This window comes from Cucumis melo, chromosome 8, assembly GCF_025177605.1.
Source record: "Cucumis melo cultivar AY chromosome 8, USDA_Cmelo_AY_1.0, whole genome shotgun sequence".
NCBI lineage: Eukaryota > Viridiplantae > Streptophyta > Magnoliopsida > Cucurbitales > Cucurbitaceae > Cucumis > Cucumis melo.
Window position 1 is genome coordinate 18,140,365 of NC_066864.1, and position 27,479 is coordinate 18,167,843.

Consider the following 27,479-nt stretch of genomic DNA (forward strand, 5'->3'; position numbering starts at 1 on the left):
AGGCATCGAGAGGTGCTTGCCTTAATTAGAAGCTAATTAATTGATTTTTATCGCATCATGGTTTCCACATGCTTAATTTGTCTAACAATGCGGAGACATTCCTTTACTTCCCCCTTCATACATGTTAGTTCACTCCTCATCTTGTCACCATTTTTACCACCTTTTATAGAAGCTCTACTTTAAATATTAGGATCAGTACTTAGACACACATTTACTTTATACTGTATAGATATTTTATACCGCCTAGATGAAGAAGTCAGCTTTATAACTAAGATTTGATATCAATTCTCTGTATTCGACCCTGGCTTACCCAAGAAACCTATCATTTTGCTTAGACTTGGGCAAGCGGTAGGAAAACTTGTACTCAACAAAGATTTAGTAACTACGTGAGGACAAGAGCTTGTACCTTTTATTGCATAGCTCTGACCTAGAGACATAGTGAGCATCTCGCATACAATAACCATGACTCGTTGCGTATAAAGGTTTGCGATATGAACTTAACTTACACAGCTCAATTGTGCAAACCCATATAATAAGATTATAAAGGAAACACAACACTAAATCCCTGAATCCAACCTTAGATCCCCTCCAACCAACAAGCATCTACGTAGAATTAACGTCTAGTACCACAAAATTGGTTGATCATTCATAAATTATGCTTAACCAAATTGATTAGGACCCTAACCAACAATCTTAAATATCGAATTAACTAATCATGCTAAGTTGAACCCGCACTCAACATATTCAATTCAATATAGTTTTCAAACAAGATTGATTAAAACACTATTTTGTGTGATGAAGATCACATTTAAGCAAGTTAATCTAATCTAGCACCTCTATAAGTTCATAGCCTTCACCAAGTTAGACATGAGCAAAAAATCACATAAACATGTATTAATCATCAGTTAACACAAGATTTATTCAAGTCACAATCAATTGTTCAAGATTGAAAACTCACAACACGTGTTAAGCTCAAATTCTCAGAAACAATCAAACGAAAAGGAGAAATCTACATTAATCCAAGCTAGAATAGTACCTTAGCCCATAATAAGTTCATAATCCATAGAAGAGCCCTCCTAAGCATAGTTGCAACCCAAAATGGGAAACAAGGAAAAGAGATGGTTCAGAAGATAAACGGTCATCGGATCCTCTAACCTAATATAGCAATCCATTATTTATAAAAATTATGGATGCACTGCGGCGCTTGGCAATCCTTGTAAAAGCATAGCGCTATGCATCGAGATTGTACGCTTGCTACAGGACATGGACTTCAAAGCACCATTGCACTTCAGCTTATACAACCTCTAGGAAAAAAGCACCTACCAAGCCTACTACACTTATCTGTTGCACTTCCTCGGGGTATTCTAGTTATTTTAAATTTCTGATGCAATTATGCTTCATAATGACCCATTTTAGCTTCATTTTGGCTCAAATTCTCTATTCTACCTCTTAGGCATTGAATACATATAAATAATACATTTGAGCGCATTAAACATGGGAACAACCAAGAATTAAGAGAATGATATCATATTTTAGGTGCTATCAATGACTTAATGAAATAATTAAGGAATTCAATACTATGGATCACCTCCTCTCTTGAGTTTTGAATATATCTTTATCTGCTTAGTCCAACCTTTACATAAAACCAACACAATTCTTAAATAGCAAAGTTTAATCAAATCTTTTAATCCACATAGGACAATACTTATTGTTTTACTATAACTTGACTCATGCACTTGCGATAACACCACCATTTTTAATCAATATTCGCTTGATTGGTTATTTACGGCTCGTTCACCATTATTCACGTTATGATTCTTGTGCACTCCATGCATTTCATTTCCACGCTGTACATTTAATTTTTGAGTACAAATTGCAACTTGAACTCTTAGAAATACTTTATTTAGAATAAATAGGAAAATTGAAAGCAAGTTATTATATCCATTTATTTAAATAATTAGAAAACTTGGGCAAGAGAAAGCTTGAACCGGGAATAAGTTCATAGAGAAAAAAAATTATGCAGATTACATGCTTACAAAAACCGAAGTCCTATTTATTATAAATTTTCCATGTATTTGAACACAGGAAATGACAAGTAAAAATCAAGCAACGAAAACACAAAACGACAAGTGTGGTTGATAGCCATCAAATCAACAAGTTTGTAGCCAACTTCAACTAAAGTGTCAGAACAATGAATCTGTCGCACGATAAGCCAACACAACAAGGTACAAAAATTAATACAAAGTATCAAGCTAACGGAAGAGAGATACTCAAAATATTATTTTTTTACATATATAAATAACCCTGGAGAGCTCAACATAAGACTTCTTATCAAGAATTGGCTGAAGTTATGTTGCTCCACAACTTCAATAACCTTCCTTTCTAGTTTCATTTAAGTACTAGGTGAGATCTCAATTCTATGAAATGAGAGAGAGAATCCACATTCCATTCCCCTAGCAATCAATTTAGAAGTAGATAACAACGGAGCCAAAAGAGACAAGATTTTTCCATGCAACTCCGACGCATTTCTCTACCTCTCCATTTTTATTCTCTACTTCATTTGTATTTGTATTACGAATTTGAGGTCCGAGTGATTAAGATTTTTTATAAGAATATGGATACCTATCAATTTCATTTATCCATATCTATTATCTTCACCTTTTAAGCAATCAATGTGTTAAATGAATTGCAAAGATAAATTTACAGTTCTTTGAAAAGCATTTATGAGTAGGAAGTTCATCTTGTTTAATTCATGATTATTTCAACACCTAAAGCAATGAGCATTGTTGGTCAATTGTTCGACAGAGTAAATGACTTGGACAACATTAAACAATGAAAGAGTTAGCTTTAAAGACAAAGTTAAATCTTAAGTTAATCCTTATCTTGTATGTCTGAAAATACGAAGATATGTGACATTTAAGTGCCAAGAGATAATCTATGTTAATTAAAGGTTGAAACATTAATACCTATACAATGATTAGAGAAAAGTGAAATTCCTTGAATTTTGACATGTATGTCTAGAGATAGAAAATATGCGCCATTAACGCACCTAGAGGTAGCTTGTCTTGCTTAGTAGTTGGAAGCATGACATTTAAGAGTTTTAAAGGATTGTTAGCTTAGTTCTGCAATCATTAAGCGAAAGTTTTTCATTGATTCACTGTTGTCTATTATAAAACGATTCTCTAGTTCATTTTATCCACACTCACCCACCATCCATGTCATATTGCATACCACACAAACCTGTATATATTAGTTTGTATTTATTAGATTTATGCGGTAAAAGCATATTTCACATACATCCCTAATGAATAGATACACACTACAAATGAGAAAGCTAGGCATCCAAATTCGTAGTCCATTTAAGTCTCTATGTTCGATCTTGGTTTGCCTAAAAAACCTCTATTAATGCTTACACTTGAATATAAGAGGATAAAACTTCTATGCAACATAACATATCAAATTGTTTAACACAAGAATTTAAGCTATCAACACATCAAAAATTCAACACACATTATAGATAGCTCATCGCCTAATTGAATTGTGCATTTAGAGGTATAACAAAACACATTCATGAACTGCCACCTTGTCTTCTTAACATACTGTAAGTCCTTTCAATTGAGAAATCGGAGTGTCTTTCTTCGTTCAGTCCACTACTTAGTTGTATAAGCATGGTATTTAAAGGTACAAGACCCTCTCAACCGGGTATTCACCACATGCTGATAATACTTTGGTATAATAATCAGAAAGACAAAGAAAACATATTTTTTTAAAAAGTAGATCAAATGGTTTATCCGTACAAATAAGTTCCCTTGACCCTTATAAAAGAGGTCATCTGTAAACCCAAAATTTTCAGATTTTTTACATTGTAGATTTTAAGATAGGTGGCAGTGATAAAGAACAAAAGCGCTTTAACTATAAATGTATATTATACTGATATGCCATGAGATTCTTTCCCTAAACAGAATACATGGAACGCCAACAATAAGGGTCACAAAGATGTGTATACACACAAATTCCAAGTCAAACCACAAAAACAAATCAGATAATTGCTCAAAACTGAAAGAAAACGTTCAAGATGAATCACAGTTTCAAGCAAATAATAGGCAGCAAAATTTTCATATCAACAAATTTTCTGTTGATAGAAAAAACTCGAACTCGTTTTGGAAACCTTCAAACACATAGCACTCTTTTCTTTTCTTTTCTTTTCTTTTCTTTTCTTTTTTTCTTTTTTCTTTTCTCCTTTTGTTTTTGTGTTCTCTACATCTGGAAATATAGTGAGACAAATTTTGAGAGCAATGAACTACTGAGAAACTTATAAGTAAAATTGAGATTTCAAGAAAACTTATTATGTAGCAAGGTTCTGTAAAATTTCATTTAAAAAAAATATATGAAGATAGGGACTCGTAAATCGAAAACAGTCCCCTCATATCTTCTTGTTCTCATTCAGAAGAATGAGAACCTCATGCCATTGCTTGCTGCAAACAAGTTGTATTCTTCAATGGCAGTTTCCTTCATATTGAAAGCGTGACCATTGTCAACAACTTCCACCTCATTATTTCTTGAAAAATCCCCAACATCATCTTCCTTAGAAGGCGTGAGATTTAATTTACCTCCTGTTGAAAGTGCAACAGGCCCTCCGAAATGAAACAATGAAAAGCTTGAGCTATCCTGTTGCAATTTGGAAGTATCATTTTGCTTAAGATCTCCACTCGGTGGCGAACTGAGTGCATATTGATGTCCAGTGGTAACGGCGACGTCTGAATTCGCTACAGAGCTTTCTGATATTGCACCTGATTTGGAGACCTGAGTTCTATCTTCGGCATAGATACCATTGCTGGCTTTCGAAGCTGGATGATAAATAGGAACTGGGCTAGGGTTGAAAACCGGATTAGAAAGATGATGCAAATGGCCATATTGCATGCAGAAGCGTGGGTTACCATTTAAACCATACCCGAGAGGATTGGCATATAGACAGTGATTTGAATAGGAGAAAGGCATTATTCCATTTGCATGGGCAGCTGCTGGCCATGAAACTGAGTTTTGATGATAATAATTCATTGATGGAGGAACCTGAAACACTGGGAAGTGAATATTTTGGTTCTGAATCGAAGGAAGAGTCACTTGACATGGGGAATCCAGACTAACGGCAGAGAATCCTGCTTCGAAGTTATGAGGAACATTTTTGGGTGCATTCACTTGAACATTACATCCCTCATTATCTTGAGGAAGACCGGAATAGCTCCTGCTCCCCCTGGCTTCACCTCCAATTCCCTTATCTATCCTTATCTCATGATGCTCAGAGAAGCCATTCTGAATGGATGCTGAAGATTCTTTTCCTTCTGATTGATGGCTAGCATATTCTGAGTCGGATGTGGAGGAGGATTCTAAATTTCCATGGTTCGAGCCAATAGTATTACTGTCTCCTTCACTCAGGCACGATGAGCAGTTATCAGAATTTAATGAGCTAGTCCCTACTTGGTTACTGGTCCCACTAGATGTCAATGTTGTGTCTATGGCTGAATTTGCAGAACACTGTTTTACCTCACACACGTCTTCTTCTACGTTTTTATGATCCTTCGATTCTATAGAATTTTCATTTTGGGAGACATCATCTGATTCAATACCAGAAGTTGATTCAGTAGAATTACTCTCCTCTTGATCAACTGCACCAGAAGTTACACTAACTTCACCACTGCAAAATCCATCCCTTGACTTGACAACACCATCCCTCGACTTCACAACATCATAATCAGGTTCCGCGTCAAACTTGAAAGTTGAAGACTTCAATGCAACATTTGAATCTGAGTTACTTCTAGGATATTTCTTCTGTGATTCCATGGGCTCCCAAACTTTCTTTGAATATACAAAATCTTTACCAGGAGAATTGTTTAATAAAGCAGCTTTGGTTTTCAGTCTCCCGTTATCACGAGAATGATCTCCATAACTGTACTTGTTAGAACGATAACTTTGCTTGGACATATCAAATGAAGATTCTGACTTACTCACAGATTTGACATCTCGGTTAACTCTAACTGAAGAAACAAATGGCTCGGCCTTTTTGTTAAATTCATTAGTTTGGTTACAGATGCAGGAACGGTAGTCGTAAGACACCCGGTTGTTGGAAGAGTGCAACTTTTCATTAAACTTAGAGACATGTCGACCATAGGCCTTTAATGAATTTGTTCTTAACTTCCTGTTTGATCCATTCATACTCCTGGAAGGATTTTCCGAACTATCGGGATGATATCTTTGCTCAGATTTGTTAACCAGCATCCCATTTTCTGAAACAACCATAAATCGGCGCCTCTCAGACCACTTGAAAGGATGATCTTGAACTTCCTTAGGAAATTTTAATCTCCATCGAGAAACCTTAGATTGATCACTTATGAAAGACTCATTTCCATCATTTCCATCGGTAAATTTTCCATCTAAGCTATCATCAAACGAATTTTGCCCTTCTGAAATGATGGATTCATTTAAAAACAGCTCATCCAGAATGTCAGAAGATTCAGGCACGCTGGTATCACATACTTCACCGACTGCATTGGAAGTTGGCTCCAAAACACATGGAGACAAGTCCTCCAAGACATCAGAACGAGCACACACTTCAGCTGATTCAGAACTCAACTTATCTTTATCCTTTCCTTTTAATCTTTCTTTTCTCCGGAGCTTCTTCTCTCTTTCTTTAGTCCTTTTCCGCTCTTTGCGTTCTTGTTCTTCACGCTTTTCCTTCTCTTCTTCTTCAAGAAGTTTCATCTGCAGCAAATTCTCAAACATTAACAGTAAATCGAGATCTTATTTCTTGTAAATAAGCTTCTGAGTAATAATATAGATTGCAGTGAAACCTGCTTTTCCAGAGTAATGATTTCTTTGCATGCTATGTGAACTCGTTCTTCCAGTAATTTTAGTGCAAGACACACAAAGATGCTATGCGCATTTTGGCGTGCTGTTCCTTCTCTGAAGGCTTTTTCAACCTGGAAAAGACCATAAGGTATAAGAATAAAAGTGACCTATAATTCCTAGGCAAAAGTTAGATCAGTGCCATTTCCAGTCAAAGAAGCTAGAAGAAGAGATCACATTAGAAAATTTCCTAGATTAATTGGAAACTGGTGAGCAACAGAAAGTCACTATGACTTTGAAGTTTCAATTGGATTAAGCGGACAAGCAATTCCAACAAGTAAAACCTTCAAGAGGAATTTCCTTAAAACAAGTATCAATTAGACCATCATAATGATATGATGGGTATTAAGGGATTATTAGGGGTATATTAATAATTTGACAGGGAGTTTGTAAGGGAAGTTGGTTATAAGTAAAGGGTGAGTGAATTAAGGCTTGAGAGTAATCTCAAGAAGGGAGGGTCGAGGGTCCAAGTATCATGTATTTTTGTTTTCTTTTATATTCAATACATCCAGGCTCTATCACATTATGGAAACGAAAGGATAATCTTTTACTGACATCCATGCCAAGTCAAACAATTGGATGTAATTTTCCACTCAAGATAAAGAAATTGTAATCTGATATAAATAAATTTTAAGTCGAACATCTTTCAAACTTTCATTAAGAATCAAGGGTATACAGAAAATGGAAGATGAGATATCCCAACGAGCCAAGATGACCCATTAGATTTAGATGGATGACGCTAATGGTCATTAACAACCCAATAATCCATCTAGAACGAGAGAGAAACCAGTTCCTCCCAGATTGAGAACCTTTATGAATAATGTCCAACTACTAGCGTTGCCTTCTTTTAAATGGGAACAAGACCTTTTTATTTGATTAATGAAATGAGTCTAGTGCTCGAAGTACAAGAAAACAAAGGTAGGATAAAAGGAAAAAACAGTGAAAACTGTCCCACTCCCTATAGGGAAAGAAAGCCAAACTTGGCCCATCATAGCCCTATTATAGTCCTTTTTTCATGCCAAACAAACTCCAAAAACACCCCAAGAAGGCGACTAAATTGAAAGGACAAATAGGATTTCCAAATAACATTGTACAGGTCTTCCACCGCTCTTCAAGAAGGGAAACCACTAACACCCCCTCAAAGGGAAAATGTCTTTGCATGAGCATGCAATCTCAAGTATTAACGCTCTCATGTCAGACTGGCTAGGCAATAAACTTTAACAATTTAGGGATTTTGACTTTCCAAGCCAAGGGAAAAAAGGGGTGTCAAGGGAATCAATGGGTTACTACTCAAGAAGATGAAAAAGAGAACCAGAAGGAAAACTCTAAGAAGGATGGATCCAGAAACAAAGATCCCTCCCCAACCCAAGTCAAGGGAAGTCCTTGGCAACCAGCAACAAATCTAGGCTGGAAATAAGACGCTTCTGGCTAAATGGTTTTGGCGATTTCATCATGATTCTTACATCCTATGGTACAAAGTTATTGTTAGCAAGTGTTGGAAATAAGATGTTTTGTTGATTGTTCGTAGCCCGGAGAGTATTTTAGTATTTTACTTTACCCTAAGTTTATTTCCTTTTTTGTATTTCCTTTTTTGTACTAAGGCTTGCTAGAGCCTATAAAATCGTCTTCTTTGAAACTCACTATGTGAAAATAATAAAACTCTCTATTGTGCTTTTTCCTCCTTGTTCTAGGGTTTTCCACTTAAACCTTGTGTTATATTTTCTACCTTTGAAAATGGTAACACAGAGTGGTGACGAAACCCTAGCCGTCATTGGCGAATGCAAGATAACTTTAGTTCTATACCAGTCTTGCTTCAGCTATAGCCGCTGCCAACAACCGCCAGAAGCGCCACCAATTTTTCCACTGTCATCACTACCAGTAATATCCAAACCGCTGTTGATCGTTATCTTCAGTCCTTGCATATCTATCCATCCAATTCTAGCACTGCCACAATCCTTTACCGAAAACCTTAGCTGGAACATACACCAGGAAACCGAGATTAGTGAGTCGTTCGCCAACCACCGAGGCAAATTCCCTACAATGGCAACAAGTTTCTCACAGCAATCGAATCATCCTCATCATGCATCGCCTAGTTATGAACATCAAGGTTCAGTTGGTTTATCCCCGATAAGAGTACAACAACAATTGGCTAATCTTTTTTTCTTTTTTTAAACGAAGACAAACTTCTTTATCAATAAATAGGAACTCGTACTTTGAGAGTTATACAAAAAGAGCAATAAAGAAGTTGTAATCGAGGGAATCCTAGGGGGATCGGGAGGCACATCCAAACATCTCAAGTAGGTTGACACCCCCTTTACCGCCAAGCATCATATCCCTAAAACATAAAGGCAAAAAGCCGACGGAGGAACAATAAAAATAAACGTCCAAGCCTATTATAAAGGTCCAGAAAAACAGAAAAAAACGTGACCAGAAAAAACAGAAAAGGACCCAAAATAAACGATCTCAAAGTTAAAAACTCAAGAAAGGCTGATCCTTCAAAACTTCAAGGCTTCAAACTGAGAAATCTGCAATTCTATGGATCTGGTGCAACAACGGTTAGTCTTGATTAAGAAAAACATTCCAATTGAGGCAAATATCTTGAATGGAATAATTAACAAACTCCTTTCTTAAGGAACACCAAGCTGCAGCATTAAGATCTGCTGCATGCATAATTTCTGCCCTTTGCCTTGCTTTATCATGGAAGATACGTTGATTTCGCTCGATCCATATTTCTATGAGTAAAGCTTTAGACAAAATTTCCCATATGATACGAGGTGTTTTGGGTAAATTCGAACCCGACAGCAGTTGAATCACACTAGCGCTTAGTGAACTATCAAAGTTCCAAACTAAATTGAATAAGGAGAAAATCCTTTCCCAGCCAAAGGAAGAGACGGGACAGTACAAGAAAATGTGAGGAAGGTTTTTGCTAGCCTTCAAGCAAAGAGGACAAATCGAAGGAGAGACATTTATTGGGGATTTCTTTTGCAAAATTTCTGAACTAATGACGAACCTGAAGACCATAATCCAAATCAAAATGTTAATTCTCCGAGGGCTGCCTGATTGCAATATTGCTGAAAAAAGACGCTTATCCATCGGGGAGGCAGTTTTTAGGTGAGTCGAAAGAGACTTATCGGAAAACCGTCCATGGGACTCAATGGACCATGATCTAAAGTCATCAGAGTTAACCACTTTTTCAGTTGAGAGGAGGAATAGAAGTGATTGAAATTCCGTAATTTCTTCATCTTCCAAACTTCTTCTAAAGGCCAATGGCCAAGAAAAAAACAGAAAAGAGCATCTGGGCCAAAGAGCAATTCTAAAGAGCCTAGAAAATTGCTCCTTGATAGGGGTGTTACCAACCCAAGGATCTATTCGAAAACCGATTCTAAGACCGTTACCAAGATTAAATGAGGCTAATGAGTCAACCAACCTCCAAAATCTAGCAATGTTAACCCAAGGGCTTCTTAGGCTGTTACCGGACTTCCCCTTAGTGAACCAATCAAAAGCCTCCTTACCGTGAATGCTTCTAATTACTTGCCTCCAAAGAGCTGACTCTTCTTTCGAGTATCTCCAACCCCATTTAGCAAGCAAAGCAGTGTTATGAATTTTAATTCCTCCTAGGCCAAGACCCCCATCTTTTGGAGGAGATGAAACCTTGTTCCAATTAACAAGCTGGTTAATTTTACTATCGGCATGACCTTCCCGAAAGAAGTTTCGCATGATTCTCTCTAAAGAGGCAGCCACACTTTCAGGTATGGAAAATAAGAATAGGTAACATGTGGGAAGACTAGCCAGAACTGAGTTGCACAAAGTATGTCTTCCACCTCTAGAGATGTTATATCTTTTGCACCTATCTAGTTTCTTGTGAATTTGATCAATGACTAATTACCAAAACACATTTTGTCAAGGGTAGCCTCCCAAAGGGAGACCTAAATTTAAGATCTATAACTTTTCTGCCTTGCTCCTTAGCAGATTTGCTGTTTGAATCAAATCATTCTCTCCCACATTAACACCTAAGGGCAGATTTCTCCCAGTTTACTTTCTACCCCGAACACCATTCAAATAATTTGATGGCTTCCTTAAGCTTAAAAAGCAACAAGGAAACCTTCAAATTGGCCACTGCTAGGAAGCTTGCTTATGATTTCTCCTAGAACTTCACTCACTAAGAGAAATAAGAAGGGGGAGAGGGGGTCCCCTTGGCGGATACCTCGAGATGCTGAGATTCGGCCTCTTGGCTTACCATTAATAAATACTGAAAATTTTGTACTTCTTAGGCAACCCATTATCCGTGGATTGTGGAGCTGAATCTTTTAAGAGATAATATCTTTTCCAAACAAGTTTTCAGTAACAAATCGCTGCTCTTGAGGCAGCCTTAGGTGCTTCAACAAACCTAAATTCTAATATAGTGAATTACGATCCATTCTCATTTACCAATGTATCCAAAGAATCTAGTAACCTCTTTCTGTACTTTAACTACTATAAACTATTTGTTTGACTCTGTGGAAAATTCCACAGGGTTAATTGCAGGAGAAAATTTGAATGGTCAAAATTGTTTCTCTTGGTCTTAGTCTAGTAAAATGGTCCTTGAAGGGCATCACAAGTTTAGATATCTTACTGGTGAAATAGCAAGACCTAGACCAAGGGATCCTCAAGAGTGCATTTGGAAAGGAGAAGACTCCCTACTTCAATCACAACTGATTAGTAGTAAGGAACCTCAAATAGAGAAATCATTGTTGTATACTACGACTGCTCGAGGTATCTAGGATGCAATTCAAAAATTATATTCTAAAAGACAATTCGCCTCGTCTTTACACTTTGTGTAAACAGGCTCACGGGTGCAAATAAAGGCAATGGATGTCACTTCATACTTAAACAAATTGTTCCCGATCTATCTGGATTATCCGTGTGGAGGTGTCCAATATTCCAAGATTGAGGAAGTTGATCGTGTTATGATTTCCCACCTGCTTTGAACTCCAAGTTCAATGTAGTGCAAGGTCATATATTGGAACAAAGACCTATAGCTCATCTTATGGAAGTGTGTTCTGAGGTACATCTAGAGGAAGACAGAGTCAGTGCTATGAACATCAAGACTGTATTTGCTATTGATTCTACTGCTTTTAGTACGAAATTATCTGGTTCTGATAACGACAAGCACAATTGGAAACACACCTTGGTGTGTGAACATTGCAAGAAACCTTGGCATACAAAAGTACGGTGTTGGAAGTCACATGGTAGACCACCAAATAGCAGAGAAGACATCCTCCAAATGACAAGTCCAACCCTAGTCAAGTTCTTATGAGAGAATCGAAGAGTGCCCCTAGCCACAACCTCAGGTGAATTGTCAAAGTGACTCTGGTGTCTCTTACCTAGGGGTCATTGTTCAATCAGGTACCTCTCAATCCTTAAGTCTCCTCATCATAAATGGTACAAAATAATGGATACTTGATTCAGAAGCTACAAATCATTTGAAATGGAGTCTTCTCAGCATAAATGGTATAGAATCGTGGATACTTGATTTAGAAGCTACAAATCATTTGAATGGATCCTATCATAATTTTCTATTGTATCTTCCAGGTGCTGGTAATGAAAAGATTTGGATTGCATATGAGTCCTTTCTCCTATTGCGAGCAAGGTCATATTACTTATTGCTTGCAACCCCGTTACTCTCTGGAGATCTGAATAACTTTACAAAATGTGTTGCATGTACCGAAAATATCTTACAATTTACTATCTATTAGTGAGATAACGAAAGATCTAAATTGTCAAGTTGCCTTTTCCCTGGCATTGCCCAGCATGATAGGGGACTCTATCTCCTTAACGATGATGCTCCCTATAGGAATTGATATAGGACTATTTGTTGTCTTCATATTTTTCAACTTCAGAAAAGATTGTATGTTGTGACATTTTCTCCCTGGTCACCCAAATTTCCGGTATATGAAATATTTATTTCCTCCTTTATTTAATAAAGTTGATGTCTCTTCTCTGTCTTGTGACGTATGCATTCAAAACAGCAGAGACCTTTCCGTCTCAACCTTAAACTTTTTCAACCATTCACCCTATTCATAGTGATGTTTGTGCTTCAATCTTCAATATAAAATTAATTACTCCATAACTTCTTATTGGTTTAATTAAGGATAACCCTTTGCAGGCAGCAAATGTTTCAAGATGGTTCGATTTTTAACCTAATGCATGAAGAGAAAAATTCTATTCTCCTCATTTTAAATAAGTTCTCCTTGTTCAAAGGTGTAGTAATTTCTTTGAGGAGCAAAGCATTAATTCCAAAGTGTTCAAGGTGTTTCTCATCCATAGAAGAATTTTGGTTTTCTTCTTTCAAGTGTAATTGTTTCTTCACTTAGTTCTTGAATGGCACAATTAAATTTGAAGCTGACTTTCATTCTCAAAGTAGCCCTAAGTTCAAGATTCGATCAACTTTCAACATTGTGCATGAAGTTGAGGCTTCTCTTCTTTTTTTAAAGGAAATAAGAATTTTTTTAAAAAAAAAGGAGACAGCCTCTTTATCAATGTATTAATGAGACAAAAGCTCATAGTACAAGAGAATTACACAATGAGCATGTAAACCATGGAACAAGAGGTGCACCTGGACATCTCAACTAGATTGACACACCCATAGCACCATCATCATATCCAACCAAGCTAAAAACCAAAACAAATGAGTAATGTCCAAAAGCAAAACAAAACCAAAAGAACTACAAAAAAATACAAATCAAAGGACTAAAAAGACTAAAACAAACTAAACATCCATCTAAAGAAGAGGCGACCGATTAGGCTTATATCTCGCACTGAGTTAAACTCGAGATCCTTGGAGAAGGAACACCACGAGGAGGCTAAAATTTTGCTGACTCCATCGAGGTCTTACACTGAGAAGCTAGCTCTGAAAAAATCTCTAGAATCTTCCCAAACACAATTCTGACAACAATGCAAACAAGTTGTGAATGAGCAATCAAAAACAGGTACAAGGGAAGGTATGAATAGGCTTTCAATCCCACTCCACGGCAGCATTGAGACCAAAAAGGCTAGACCAAAGGAAGAGAGTCATCTATCTAAGTCCTCGAAGTCTTGGTCTCAAAGCTTGGAAGTGGTCATGTACCCGAGTCAGAAACTAGGTATAGCAGTTCTCTGAAGAAAGAAGGAGATTGGAACTATCTCTTAAGAAGAAAGCATTATTATGAAGGATAATACCACAATTCACTCAATCAAATATATCAAATCACTCAATTCGAATAGAATATAGATTCGATGTTCTTCTATAATTGATTGTAGTTGGTCCAAACTTCCTAGCGGCCGACCCTTGAGTCACTAGCAGCAGAGCATGAAGTGTAGATTGAAGGAGACAAGCTGTGATTAAACATCTTCCTTTTTAACAACCCTAAATTCCAAAAGCCATTTTCCAAATTAGGTTATTGATTTGACGTGGACTATTGGATTCCCATTGTGATTTTTCCAGCTTCTTATTCAAAGCAATGAATTAACTCAAAAATTTTCCAATAGGAGCCAACAGCCACTATCTTTGGTCGAATATAACCCGTACTTTCTTGTGTGACTAAAACCCATAAGAATCTGAAAATCACTCACTTCTTCAACCTTCAAGTTATCTTGAAACAATAGTTCCCAGCAAACTACTTTCTGCTGTATAACTAAACATCTTCTTCTTCCTCGTGTCAAACTGCCTGCTGGAATTCATCTTGTCATACTAAATTACCTCCAAAAGATCAAGGCTCCAGAATCAACTCTGCTAAAGAAATAAGTTCCAACCAAATACATAATCTCTCTATGATCATACAGTCCATATTCATTTGTGATCCAAAAATCTTTTTACAAACAATTCATAAGCATCAAAAGTACAAGGGAGCTCCAGAAGGATTTGAAAAATCTGGATCAAAACTTAACTTTTTGTCACTTGTAGCAAAACCAAAACCGGGGCTATCTTCTTTATCTGCTTCCTAACTACCAATCTTTTTTAGTAACTCCTAGCTCCCTTGAGTTCCCAAAAATACTTTCAATGCACTAGCACATCCAAGACTACTTTCAATGCTGGAAATAAAGTTTATAGAACTCAAAGGAAAGATATACCACAAGCTTCAATGATGTCATGCCAGTGTTATGGGATTTCTTCTCTGAATTTCTGGAGAGAAGGTTATTCTTCTTCTATACCTTCCTCCACAAACAACTTGCGGACATCGCTGATTAGTATAATGAAAAGAGACTAATGCTAAAAAATACAAAAGACAAGTAATACAAATAATGATAAACAACACTTCAACAGAGAAAAAAAGCATGCCAATTCAAGCAAATGTCCTAAATGGAAAAAATAGAAAAAAAAAATCAAACTCCAAAGATTGAACTGTGATCTTAATGTATCCTCTGTAATGCAGCATAAACTTCCTAACAGCTCATTTGCCCTTTATGTCATCGGAATGGAGAAGATCCTTTACATCTCTTCTTCGTCTGTCCGTACACAGCACTATGTTGGGAGAAGTTGTTCTCTTTCTTTAATCTTTCTTGGGTGTTTGGTGCTGACCTCCAAGGAAATACCAGCAACTTTTAGTTGGGGTGCACTTCAAAAAAATCCATCAAACATTTTAGATACATGCGGTAAAGTCGGTTTTGGCAGAATTATGGTCTGAGAGAAATCAAAGGGTTTTCCACGATAAGTCCTTTGTTTGGTTGGATCACTTTGAAGCTGCATGTAAGAATGCTTCCTCGTGGTGTTCCTTCTCCAAGCCTTTTATCTTTCCATCTTAATCTTTGTCTTGAGAATAAATCTCTTATTGAACTTTTGGCTTTTGTTGAATCCCTAGTCAGGCTAGTGATCAATAGTCTTTTTGTCCTATCTGTAATGCCTGAATTTATAAGCCTTGACCGATTTTTTATGTTATGTTTTAAGGATATGATGAGAGAGCTAAGGGGGTGTCAATCTAGTTGAGATGTTTGGGTGTGCCTGCTTCATACGCCAAAAACTATGAAGAAAAGAGGTTTATTTGAGACCTGGTTCAGTGTTTTAAATCAAACCGGTTTGGTTCAGTCTTCACTGGTCTGGTCCAGTTTTGGTTGGTTTAGTCATTAAGTCTGGTTCAGTTAGCCCAATTGCTATTTCTATTTTCTGTTTCGTTTTCAAATCAGTCATTCATGGGTTTTGTTATAGATCTCTCGATGAGAATCTTTATTTTGGCCCAAAAGTTCTTTGGTTTGTTCTTCGTAGGTTTTGTTATCCATCTCTTTATGATGATCTATGTTTCTAGCCCAAAAGGTTTTGGTTTCGTTCTTCGCGAGTTTCGATTTTCAGCCTAGAAGTACTTTGTGTGTTTGGTTCTTCTTGGATTTCTGATTCTATCAAATATCTGCTGATTTGGTTCGGATGTTTTCTTCACAAACTCAAGTTGTTCGCAATTCTACCACCTTGAGTTTGAGAGTGTTAAAGGAAATTAGGGTTAATTGGGTTTATTTTTATTTAATGCTTTCCATATCTGTATTTTTCCTTCATTAATACTTTGGTCTCTATTTATTCACCAAAGTAATAGGTCATTATGTACTTTGGTTTATTCAATATATTATAGAAAATTATCACTTAGGAATCTTAATCCTCCAAAGCACATCAAAGACTGACTCGCTAACCGGAGAAGGATCCAATAACATCCCAAAAACAACAGATTCACAAGAAAAAACCCTCAACAGGATTAGGACACCAAACTTGTACATCCCTTCTCCCCAACCTAAAATTAAAATCACAAGTAAGGACAACAAAGAGAAAACCTTTGCCACTTCCCTATCTAATTTATACCAAATGAGAGAATTTTATTAATGTTTAAAAGTTGTGAATATAAAAAGATAAATACTCTATTTATAATTGAAAAAAAAACTAATCATAATCCTAATTAATAAAAGAAACTAATCCTAATCCTAATTAATAAAAGAAACTAATCCTAATTCTAACTAACCAAATAAACTAATCCTAAACTTTTGTCACTTCCCTATCCGATTTTTGTTCATCGTTTTCTCCTCGTAGTGAATTTATTGAATTACATTGTTTTTAGGTTATTGCAAATGTTCTAAAAATTGCTCCATGTTTTGAGTTATCTCTCTCAACAAATATTGGATTTTCTTGACATCCTTCTCCAGTTTTTCAAAAACTTCATATTCGGTGTACAAATTGGGTATTCTTGAATAACCTTCTACATCATATTTTTTGAAAAGGAGCTGAGCTTCTTTATTCATATAATAAGCTTCTTCATCATAATTGTTGTAAGGCTGATTCTTGAATTCTCTTGCATATTTTCTCCGTCTTTCTTGGTTGTTCTCTATAATAATTTGTCCCAAATTGTAGTACTATAAAATTCCATTCTTGCAAAATCTTGATAAATCTTTGGTTTTTTCTTTTTGGAATTTTAAGGGTTCCCCTTTTATTATATGTGTTGTTCAGCAATGAGCACAACTCACAAAGCTTCCTCTTGTGATCAACGTCACGAAGAGTTTCTCAGTTTTCCACATATGGCAGACAACGATGGTCCAAACGGCTTCTCTGATACCAAATTGATGTATACCAAATGAGAGAATTTTATTAATGTTTAAAAGTTGTGAATATAACAAGACAAGTACTCTATTTATAATTGAAAAGCAAACTAATCCTAATCCTAATTAATAAAAGAAACTAATTTAAATTTTAATAGATTAAAGTTTTGACCATAATACCCTATTCCTACTACATCACTATCAGCAAAGTACAAAGGAAACCAAAGAAAAAAGACACCAAGTTCCCTAACCAAACCAAGAAGTCTAACTTAGTTGTCCACTAAGCCAACAAGCCACGAAATCAAAAACATGATTTTTATAGGAAAAAGGTTGATATAAATAAGAAAATGAAAAGCAGAGTGATCAATCCCCACTCACTGATCTTACAAGAATAAGTACCCTTACCTTCCCCATGACACATAGAACATGAAGGGAGAATGAAGGGAGCTGACGAGAAATATCTTTCCACAAATTATGAAATGTACCTTTAACCCCATTGGACAACCACTTGAAGGGATGGGGTCATGCTTACTAACAATAATCCTACACTCACATTTCGGCATAACATTTTCCAAGTTCTGGTTGGCCTATCGCTGAAAATTTGGCCCTAAATTACTTATGGAACAATACAAAGCATTATTAGCGGATTTAGGGTTTGAAAGAAACCAAAGAGACTTCCATGATAAATCAAATCCTTGGTTGGATCGTTTTGAGACGAGAAGACTTAATTTTTCCCCTTGGTGCGCCCTATCCAAATTCTTTGCAAACTCTAGGTACATGATATAAGCCTAAATTGGAGAGTAATCACACAGCCAGCCTTTTATTTTATGTTCTTTTCAGTGATTCAATTTGTATTAGTTGGAAATTGTTTTTTCTTTTCTTTTTTCTTTTTCTTTTTTTTTCTTTTTTTTTTTTTTTTTTTTTTTTTTTTTTTTTTTTTTTTTGCTTTTTGCCCCTTTGGTTGTTGTTTTATGATGTATCATTCACTAGTACCATGTTGTACTTGGATGCTTTGCTTTTTTTTTGTTGGGTTGTTCTCTATTTTTAGTCTACTTGGATAGTTTATATGGATATGATGACGGTGCTAAGGGGGCATCAACCTAGTTGAGGTGCCTGAGTATACCTCCTAATCCCTAGGCCTTGTTTCTCTTGGTATTTTTCTATTTTACTTTGATTAATGGTCTCACAACGAAGAGGCTTGTTTCCATTTAAAAGAAAAATAACAATAAGAATGTACCACAAAGATTCAGACTCAAAGAAAAAGCCGTTTGGCCAACAGAGCTCTGTTGCAATAGAAACCTCTTTGCATTCCATTATGGATAATGTCACAAGGGATATATATAGGAGCAAACGTTTCTATCTTTTCTCTTATTATAGTGATGAGACTTTTGGCCAAGTGGAAATCTTTTTTGTAAATCCATTTAATTGACCTATTAGTAAACTGCAGTAACTAAACTTCAACGTTGAAACGTTTAAATGTTTTGAGAAGTTTTCCTATATTTCTTCTCCCTAGTCATCACCAATTTTCCTTTATTATCTTGTATTGTCTCATTTCTAGCATAGTAGCATCTACTTTATCCTCAGTCACTCGCCTAAATGGGTAAACTAGAATTATGTCCACTGGCATAACCTTTCACTATTGAGTTTTTTTGAAACAGAAACAGATCTCTTGAGTCTTGGGAGAAATTAAAGGGAAGATGTAGCCGACTTGGCTGGATATTAGACCTTCTTTCTACATCTCATTAAATGATACTTAAAGATAAAGGAAGCATAAATATACATATCTGAACCAACAATCGCAACTGAGAATATGCTGCATTTTCAACCGACTCCATAAATGTGTAATTTAACTTTTAATTTAAAGTTCAAAATTGTAATTCTCTTGTGTCTGTTTTCTTTTTCTTTTTTTTCCTTTTTTTTTTCTTTTGTCATTTTTTTTTTCTTTTTGTGTGGTGTGGTTACGAAGTCTTTTTCCTTATTATTAATAAAGAGGTTGTTTCCTTTTCAAAAAGAATTAAGATTTAACCGGGGATTTGGGATACAATTTTAAGTTGTTATGTTAATCTTCTTCAGTTTTTTGTCATCAAAAGTTCTTTCAGTTGAAGCTTACTTTGAAGCCTTTTTGTGAGTCTTTCAGTGGGTACAATATTTTTGGGTGTTGGTTTACTTTCTTCAATTTTAGCAGATTTTGGACAGCTCGCCTAAAGACCTAAGGTCAATGTTTTCCAATTTGGTTGGGTATTTTAGAAGACATTTGTTAGTTCTTTTGTTCACTTTCGGGGTTATAGTTTTCCTTGAGAAGTTTCACTTTGAAAGAATTCTTCGAGCCTTTCAAGATTAATTGCTTTCTTGGTTTTGTAGTTTGAGTTTGCCTAAAGTTCTGCCTTCTCCTGACTTGTTTGGTTTGCTTCAGTTCTAGGTGTAGACCTTACGCTTGGTTGTAAAAGGATTTATCATCTTGTTTATATATTTTTGTATCTTGAGCATTTGTCTCTTTTTCATCATCTCAATGAAAAACCCTGTTTTCTTCTCAAAAAAATAAAAATAAAATAAATGTTTTTCTTCGTAAGCATGTGCCTAACTGCTAATTATATCCCTGGTGCTTAAAAAATGTCTCAAAACAAGAGACTTTAACATTTGATTTGTCTTCGAGAGAGAATAATGCCATAAATGCCAATTGGCAAGAAAGCACAAGCCAAGAAGATTGCAGATAACATGCCTGTTCTTTAAAGATGACAGTTGCAGCATCCAAAAGAAACTCCCGAGCAAGTTCAGGACTCTTCGCATGCTTTTGTGGACGAGAACAATCTCCATCCAAATCGTTTGAATCTTTATCAATGGAATCGTCCTCCTAAAAGACACAATTCAGCAAAGCAATTAGAGTTGCCATGATTTAGAAGAAAAACCATTTGTCACCCACGAGAATTTCACGTTCATGAAACATGTCATGTTTCAGATAGTTCTTTCATAGCAAAAACAAGAAACCCAGTCATTATTGAAACTATGAATGATATCAAAAAGTTTTCAGCAGGTAAAATCCTAGAGAGACAAAATTACAAGAAAGTGAACAACCTCCTCTTCCTCGGCCTCTTCAGCATGCTCAAAAAACCTCCTGATATTTTCCCCTCTCGTGATTGTAACAAATCCATCTCCAACTGTAAGTCTGCGATGAACACATTGTTGACCTTTCAATGCATGAGCTTTTACTGAGAGCTCAGTGCAACGTCCATCCAATTTCCAAGCTCTGAGGGTGATAAAACATGAATTCAAACCACCAAGATCTAGGCCATTTATTTTAACACTTCCATTCATGCCAACATTTTCAAATTCCAGAATGTCAGATTTTCCTTCTCCTGTTCCAACGGACCATTCAAAATAATGATATGTCTCCACAGAGTCAGCAAAAGTTTGATGCCAATCGGCCTGGATTGTGTCATCCGAGACCTGAGACAATAGAAATTATAAATTCTTTCATGCTGATTGCAGAACGAACACAATCTAGAGAAATCTTACATGATTATGTAGTCATTATAATTATCATTCATATTAATTGTAAAGTTTACTTTATAATTATGATGGTAGAAGAACACTTAAAGTTGAAGCAAAGTGCAAGGATCCACCTCATAATTAAAGGCCATATCTGCAACGCAAAACCAACTAGTGCAGCAAGGCTCTCTCCTTATGCGTTTCAGCTCCTTTAATTCCTTGAACTCACGGATAACATTTCTTCTGCAATCTCTACAAAACCTCTTGCTGTCAAACCTGTGAGATAATCAACATTTTGTAAGGCGCACAAAAGAACGAGGCAAGAAAAATGCAGACAAGTAAACATACACATTATCAGAATAAACAAGGCTTGCTTTCTATCTTCCTCACTAACTATAACAATCTTAAATACTATTTGAATTTGTGCAGATAAGTCTCAGCAGACTATGCAAACACATAGCACACAGAACGAATTAGATAGAATAAGTTGGTTTTCCTTTTTTTTTTTTTTCCTTTTTTTTAAGGATAGAAACTGAGCTTTCATTGGAAGAGAGAGACAGAGAGAGAGAAATCACAAAAAGAAATAACAAGGTTTAAAATAAATGCTCCAATTCGAAATAACAAGACAGAGGTTAGTTAGAAAAGTCTCTTAAAGCAGACACCCAAAGAGAGGTATTAAACTTGGCAAGGATCCACGCCTGTTTCCATGACCTCTCAACCCCTCTAAACATTCTATCATCCATCCCTCTCTAGCTAAATGGTCTATAAATAATAATATTAATAACAACAAAAAAAATAAATAAGAAAGGAAAACTACTTCATTGATATGGTGAAATTGTACAAAATAACCTATCAAGAGATAACTACATGAAACTAGTCCAATAATCTTTTCTTTTTTTGAAACAAAAACAAGTCTCTATCATTGATATAATGAAGTGAGACTAATGTAAAAAAATAGAGAACAAAATCAAAAGAAACAAAAAGGATCAGAAGTTGCACCTTGGAGTCTCAACTAGTAGGTTGAGATCCCCTTAGCAACCTCTCATATCCATAAGCAAATATTCTAAAATTATTCAAGGAACAATCGGTAATACAACAATACATGAAACGAACTCAAGATCAAGACAAGTCCTTTTACAAAAGTAGGAAGGAAAATAAAATCACGTCAATTTAAACAAAAATCTTGGATGAAAAAGTATTCAAACAGCTTGGATAATGTGCATCAAGATGAGGCAATCAACAAGCCACTTCATGCCGTTCCAACCACCCAACCTGGTCCAATACTGAGGAGAGTAGATAAACTATAATTTCAGAAGGGTTAATTTAACCTCCACCAAGACAAAGGTAGGAAAGAAATAGATTCAATAATATCTTTTTCTCCTTTTCAAAAGGAAAAGTTATAATCCCACGTTCCTTATCATTAAAGATGCGGCAATTACGTTCCATCTTAGCGCTCCAAAAAAGGGCTCTCATGAAGCTTAACCAAAGGGTCTTTTTCTTATTTGTAAGGGGATGACCCATTAATAGACATTATAGATGGGAGAAAAGCTCTCTTGAGCAAGTCTATATTCCAGTTCAATCCAAATTTTAGAGAGAATAAAGATCCAAAATTTATTTGCAAACCAGCAATTGCAGTAAATATTGATTTGTCATTTGTGATTCCAGATTCTTCATACAGGACAGCAGTTTGGAGACTAGTATATCCATGGGAATTTCTTCAGTAAGAAACATAGGGAATCTTGAGTGTTTATGCTATAATTGAGCTCCTGAGGAAAAACTTTTCAGCAATTTCTAGATAGGTACCCCTCGAAACGTGTGTATAAAAACCGTCAAAAATCCTCTAATCAGCTGAAGCCAATTTTCTTGTGAGGGACTTGCAGAGAAAACCCATCATTTTCTGAAAGCCAGCACCATTTTCATCACAACCATACGGTGTAAAAGCCTCAATAGGATTTGATAAAGACGTTCACTCCACAATAACATCATCCATAAGATGACACATGAGGTTCCAAGATTGAGAAGTTAAAGTTCAGCGATGGATGCATTTTTCTTGAGAGATAATGCCACAAGGTAAGACCCTCATCTCAAAATAGGGATGGAACAAGATATTTTTAATCATGAAACTATAATCGTGGATACAATCCACATGCACACCAAAAATTTCCAGTAAAACAATGAGCAAACTTGCATCTCTCGAGAATATGACCAAGATCTTGAACCTCTTCCTCTACAAGAAGTGCCTCACACGTAATCAGAAAAAAAGAGTTCCCTGAATGCAGTCCAGGGTGTCGAATCTTCAATATAAAACTGTTCACGCAGTGAGCTTAACCTTCTTGGAAACCTTTTATCTTCCTCAACGAGGAAAATAAACTTTTCTATAAGAATGTTGTGGGCACTCAAACGAAGGAAAGCTGAGTGACAAGAAAACCCTTTGGAGAGATAGAAGACCACCAAGATATAACTCTATTACGTAGATGAAGATGGACCTCTCCCAAAAGAGCAAAGAGAGTCAACACATCCAACGCTTCCGAGACAGAGCACGTTAGACACCGAAGTTAAACACATGCCAATTACTTGAATAAGAAATGACTAGAAGCAAGAGAGGAGGCTAGTACAACTAAGAAATGTGTTACAAATGGGAGTATCATGCAACTATCAGCCTTTCTGGATATAAATGTTTCGACCATCTCAAATAGAATTGTAAACGAAATTAGAGAATAAAGAACCACTAGAAATGACAAAACTTCCAAGAGTTTCTTAATGTGTCTTTCAAGATCATAGCCACAATCCATTCGAAAAAGTGAGGCTCATACTTGCTCACGTCACAATAATGTTGTGCCACAAAGTCTTTTTTGGAAATACGTGTTTCAACCATCTCAAATAGAGTTGTAAACAAAATCAGAGAATAAAGAACCATTAAGAGCAATATACTTCCAAGAGTTCCTAAATGTGCCTTTCAAGACCAAGCCACAATCCATTCAAAAGGTGAGGATCATACTTGCTCACTATAATCTCGTGCCACAGAGTTCTTGGCTTATTTAGAACAAACGGCACCAGAATCCCCTCCAAACAACACAATGTCTGCCAACAGAAACCAGAAAATCCTACAATTTAATCCAAAAAATCCTCTTTAATATTAGGCCAGAGAGCATGATCTCCCCACGAATATTTCATAATACTTACCATAGATCAACTCACAATAATTGAAAGATCAAAACCAACTTCCAATTCTTCCAGTTTATTTATATCAACTCATCTCACTTTTTGCCAAAGAGTATGAGCCCTTCAAAAACATTTCATAATACTTCCTATAAGTCAACTTCGCAATTATTGAAAGAGAAAAAGGCACCTTGCGATGCATTTATTATCTACTCGTCTCATAGGATTAGAAGCTGTACCATTTGTTCTTTTAATCTGATTGAATATTGCACAAATTTTTAGACCTAGAAAGGGCATACATACCATCTTAAATATATACCATCCAAAGAACGTAATGACAGAAGAATGGCTTGTAAACTACAACCAACTTAAGTTACAAGTTCATTAACTAAATACTATATCTATACAATCAATCAAGACAGCTGTAATTCTAGATTTCTTTGTTTTCTTTATAAGAAATCACGCTTCCAAGCAGAAAAGTGAATACACAAACACACACACACACTAGGGCAACATTCTACACTAGCTTAAATCTTCAAAATCCATAAAAAGAAATCAGTATCGGTTAAAAAAACCTATGATAAAAATAAGCAGATTTATTCTTTAATAAGAAGTCAAGCTTCTATTTGTTCATGTTAGTATTACTCAAAATGTGGTCATGACACTTTGTATCCCTAAAGGTTATATTATCTAATCATATCTCCACCAAGCATCAACTATCCCATTTTCCTTTCATTAGTTTAAATGCAATATATGAAAAAGAGGATGGGCATCGGCTAGACACCTGTACATTAGCCTCTCAATAAAATCTTCTTCTTTCATCCTTAGAAGAGATTGTCGAGTCTCTTCTCCTAATGCTGACCAGAAATCAACCAATGTATCACAAGAAAGCCTAGCAGTATGCAAGGCACATGTTTCTCTTGTTCCATGTCCCCTGCCATAACTTGCTGTTCCCTGACTTATCCAACCTCGACCTCCCCCACCACAAGCATCTGGATAAAGCAACTCTCGTTCTCGCTCCCTAGCACGTGCGCTATCAAAGACCTGCTTCAAGGAAAACCTTCGCCATTAAAAAGGATAAGCTAACATGGAGTGCCCAATAGCAAAGAAAACCAAAAACAAGTACTTACATTTTGGAGACCCAGGAAAGACTTGGAATGCAAATAACAATCCAAAAGTGTCAGCACCCCGTCACGTGTTGTGGTCAAACCACCCCAAGGATGTACAGAAGGATCTTGAATTTCATCTTGAAACCCATTAACCGATAATGAACCATCACATGCTTGATTTTTTGAAACCCCTAATCTGTTGCAGGAATGATTCACACATGTTTTTCCTTGTTGTAAAGACTTCCCATATATGACAATTTGCAAAAATCCTTCAAGCAGCAAACCATTACATCTAGAGCAGTACATGTTCTTACGAGCTTGCTCAAAGAGGGTTTGCTTGTCAATTCTCAGGAGTTTCTGCCTGGCTTGGGGCAGCAGGTCACTCCAAAACTATATATAGAATAAACAAAACTTAATTAATTAATGGCCAGTTCACCACATTAGTTCCAAGTAATTTTGGAATTAGATCACGCATATCCCAACTAATGGTTTAAGGTAATTAATTAAACAATTATATACTTTAGTTTCCCAAAGAAGATTTGTTGTTCATAGAGCAACATGTTGAAGAAATAGGAAAAACCAGTAACTATATTCTAGGTAAAGAGAAAAACGAGAGGTCTACAGTGTCAAGCTCACACATCTAAAATGCTAGACACTCCTTCCGTAGATTACATTGGCGGCAGTATTAAATCCAGACTTTTATTCAGTATAAGTCAGGCATAAATGCAGAGCAGAAAAGTGATCTATAATAGTGGAAACTATTCCAAAATAAGCAACGAAAGATATGAATACCTTCTGGAGCTGATTGTAGCTAACGTCGTCGCGATGCTGGGACCAAAATCCATGGGCGGAGAGCGAGTATATAGCCGATGACCCACCATTTAAATGGTCATTTTTTTGTGTTAACCCAGGCATCTTTCAAGTTCTCATAGTTGCATTTCTCAATCCCTCCATTACCTCACAACCCAAATCTACCCAATCTGATCGACAACCAAAAAGAAAAAAAGAAAGAAAAAATACAAGCCAAAATGGATAGTAGCTTAAGAATTACAATCGCAATACGTAATTAGAACAAAATATCAGATCGTCGGCGGATCAAAATAACTCCGTCCAGAAGCAAATCTGATCGAGACTATGTGACAATGGATTATATGGAATTTGATTGGATGCGATTGGAGTAGATTGGAATAATAGCATAATATAAATGAAATTGAAGGGGCATCAAATTGAAGATTCAAAAAGAGAGAAAACGGATGTAGGGGTTTCGGATTGATGACGATGACGATGACGGTGAGATTCGGCTGCTACGTTTATTGCTCGCTAGAGAGAGAAAGAGAGAGAGGAGGAGGAGGAGAAGAAAGAAATGAGGCTGGGTGAAGAGAGAGGAGACAGGAACTGTTATATCACTAATTAACCGAATCATCAATTTCCTTCTTCTTAACTTATATTTTGGTTAAATTACAAAGTTTATCCCTCAACTTTTCAAAATTGTATATTTAGTTTATTCACTTTAGTAATTTTTTTTTTTTAATGTAATTAGAATTACTCTTATATTAGAATGCATAAAGAATCGAAGCTAGAATGGAAACAAGATCGTGTTGCATGAAAACGATGGAAAAGTTGGTTGGATTTGTGAGTAAACAGATTGAGTTTGATATTTATAAATCGTAAGAATGTAAAAACTCAAACTAAACTGGTGGACTGAATCGGTAACAATTTTGTCATAAAATGAGATAGAATCGAACTAAACCCGATGGTCAATCCGATTTTTTATGTACTTGAACCAAATTAAAAAATTCGGACTTCCTTTCTTTTCTTTTACCTAGTCGCCCACTACCATCTCTCTCGTCTCCCTGCCTTTCACTGACTCTCTCTCTTAAACACTTCATCTCTCACTCACAAAATATTTCTTCTTTCCCTTCCTCTCTCTCTTTAATATCCATCTCCTAAACCCTCCTATCTCTTGCTCAATGAAGATTTCTCTTCTAAAGAAGAAGAAAAGGAAGGAGGAGAAGAATAAGGGTTGTACATAACGAAAATTTGAGAATTTTTTTTTCCATCAATACATAATTTTCTTTCAAAATATGATGTATTTAGAGAACAATCTGATCTGACCCGACCCGAAGGAAACTGAGTTGAGTTAGATCAGGTATTGTTTGTACACAACCAAGTCGGGTTGAGTGGAAAACCGACCCAATTGAACTTGTATACAGTCCTAATAAATCGTTTCCAAAACATTCAATTTAACATAGGTTTTTTATTACATTACATTATACTATCATTCCATTATGGATCCCAAAA

The 27,479-nt window shown here is 36.0% G+C and overlaps 1 protein-coding gene across 1 annotated transcript; it reads right to left on the reverse strand.

The window, feature by feature from the left end:
- Positions 1–4,023: 4,023 nt before the first annotated feature.
- LOC103486163 (uncharacterized) lies at positions 4,024–26,602 on the reverse strand. The gene is made up of 8 exons (XM_008444032.3): positions 25,971–26,602; positions 25,200–25,568; positions 24,854–25,113; positions 21,045–21,186; positions 20,497–20,868; positions 20,144–20,275; positions 6,846–6,974; positions 4,024–6,756 (listed from the first exon to the last, which is right to left on the reverse strand). The coding sequence occupies exons 1-8, from the start codon at positions 26,091–26,093 to the stop codon at positions 4,444–4,446; spliced, it is 3,840 nt and encodes a 1,279-aa protein (XP_008442254.1). The 5' UTR covers positions 26,094–26,602; the 3' UTR covers positions 4,024–4,443.
- Positions 26,603–27,479: the final 877 nt, after the last annotated feature.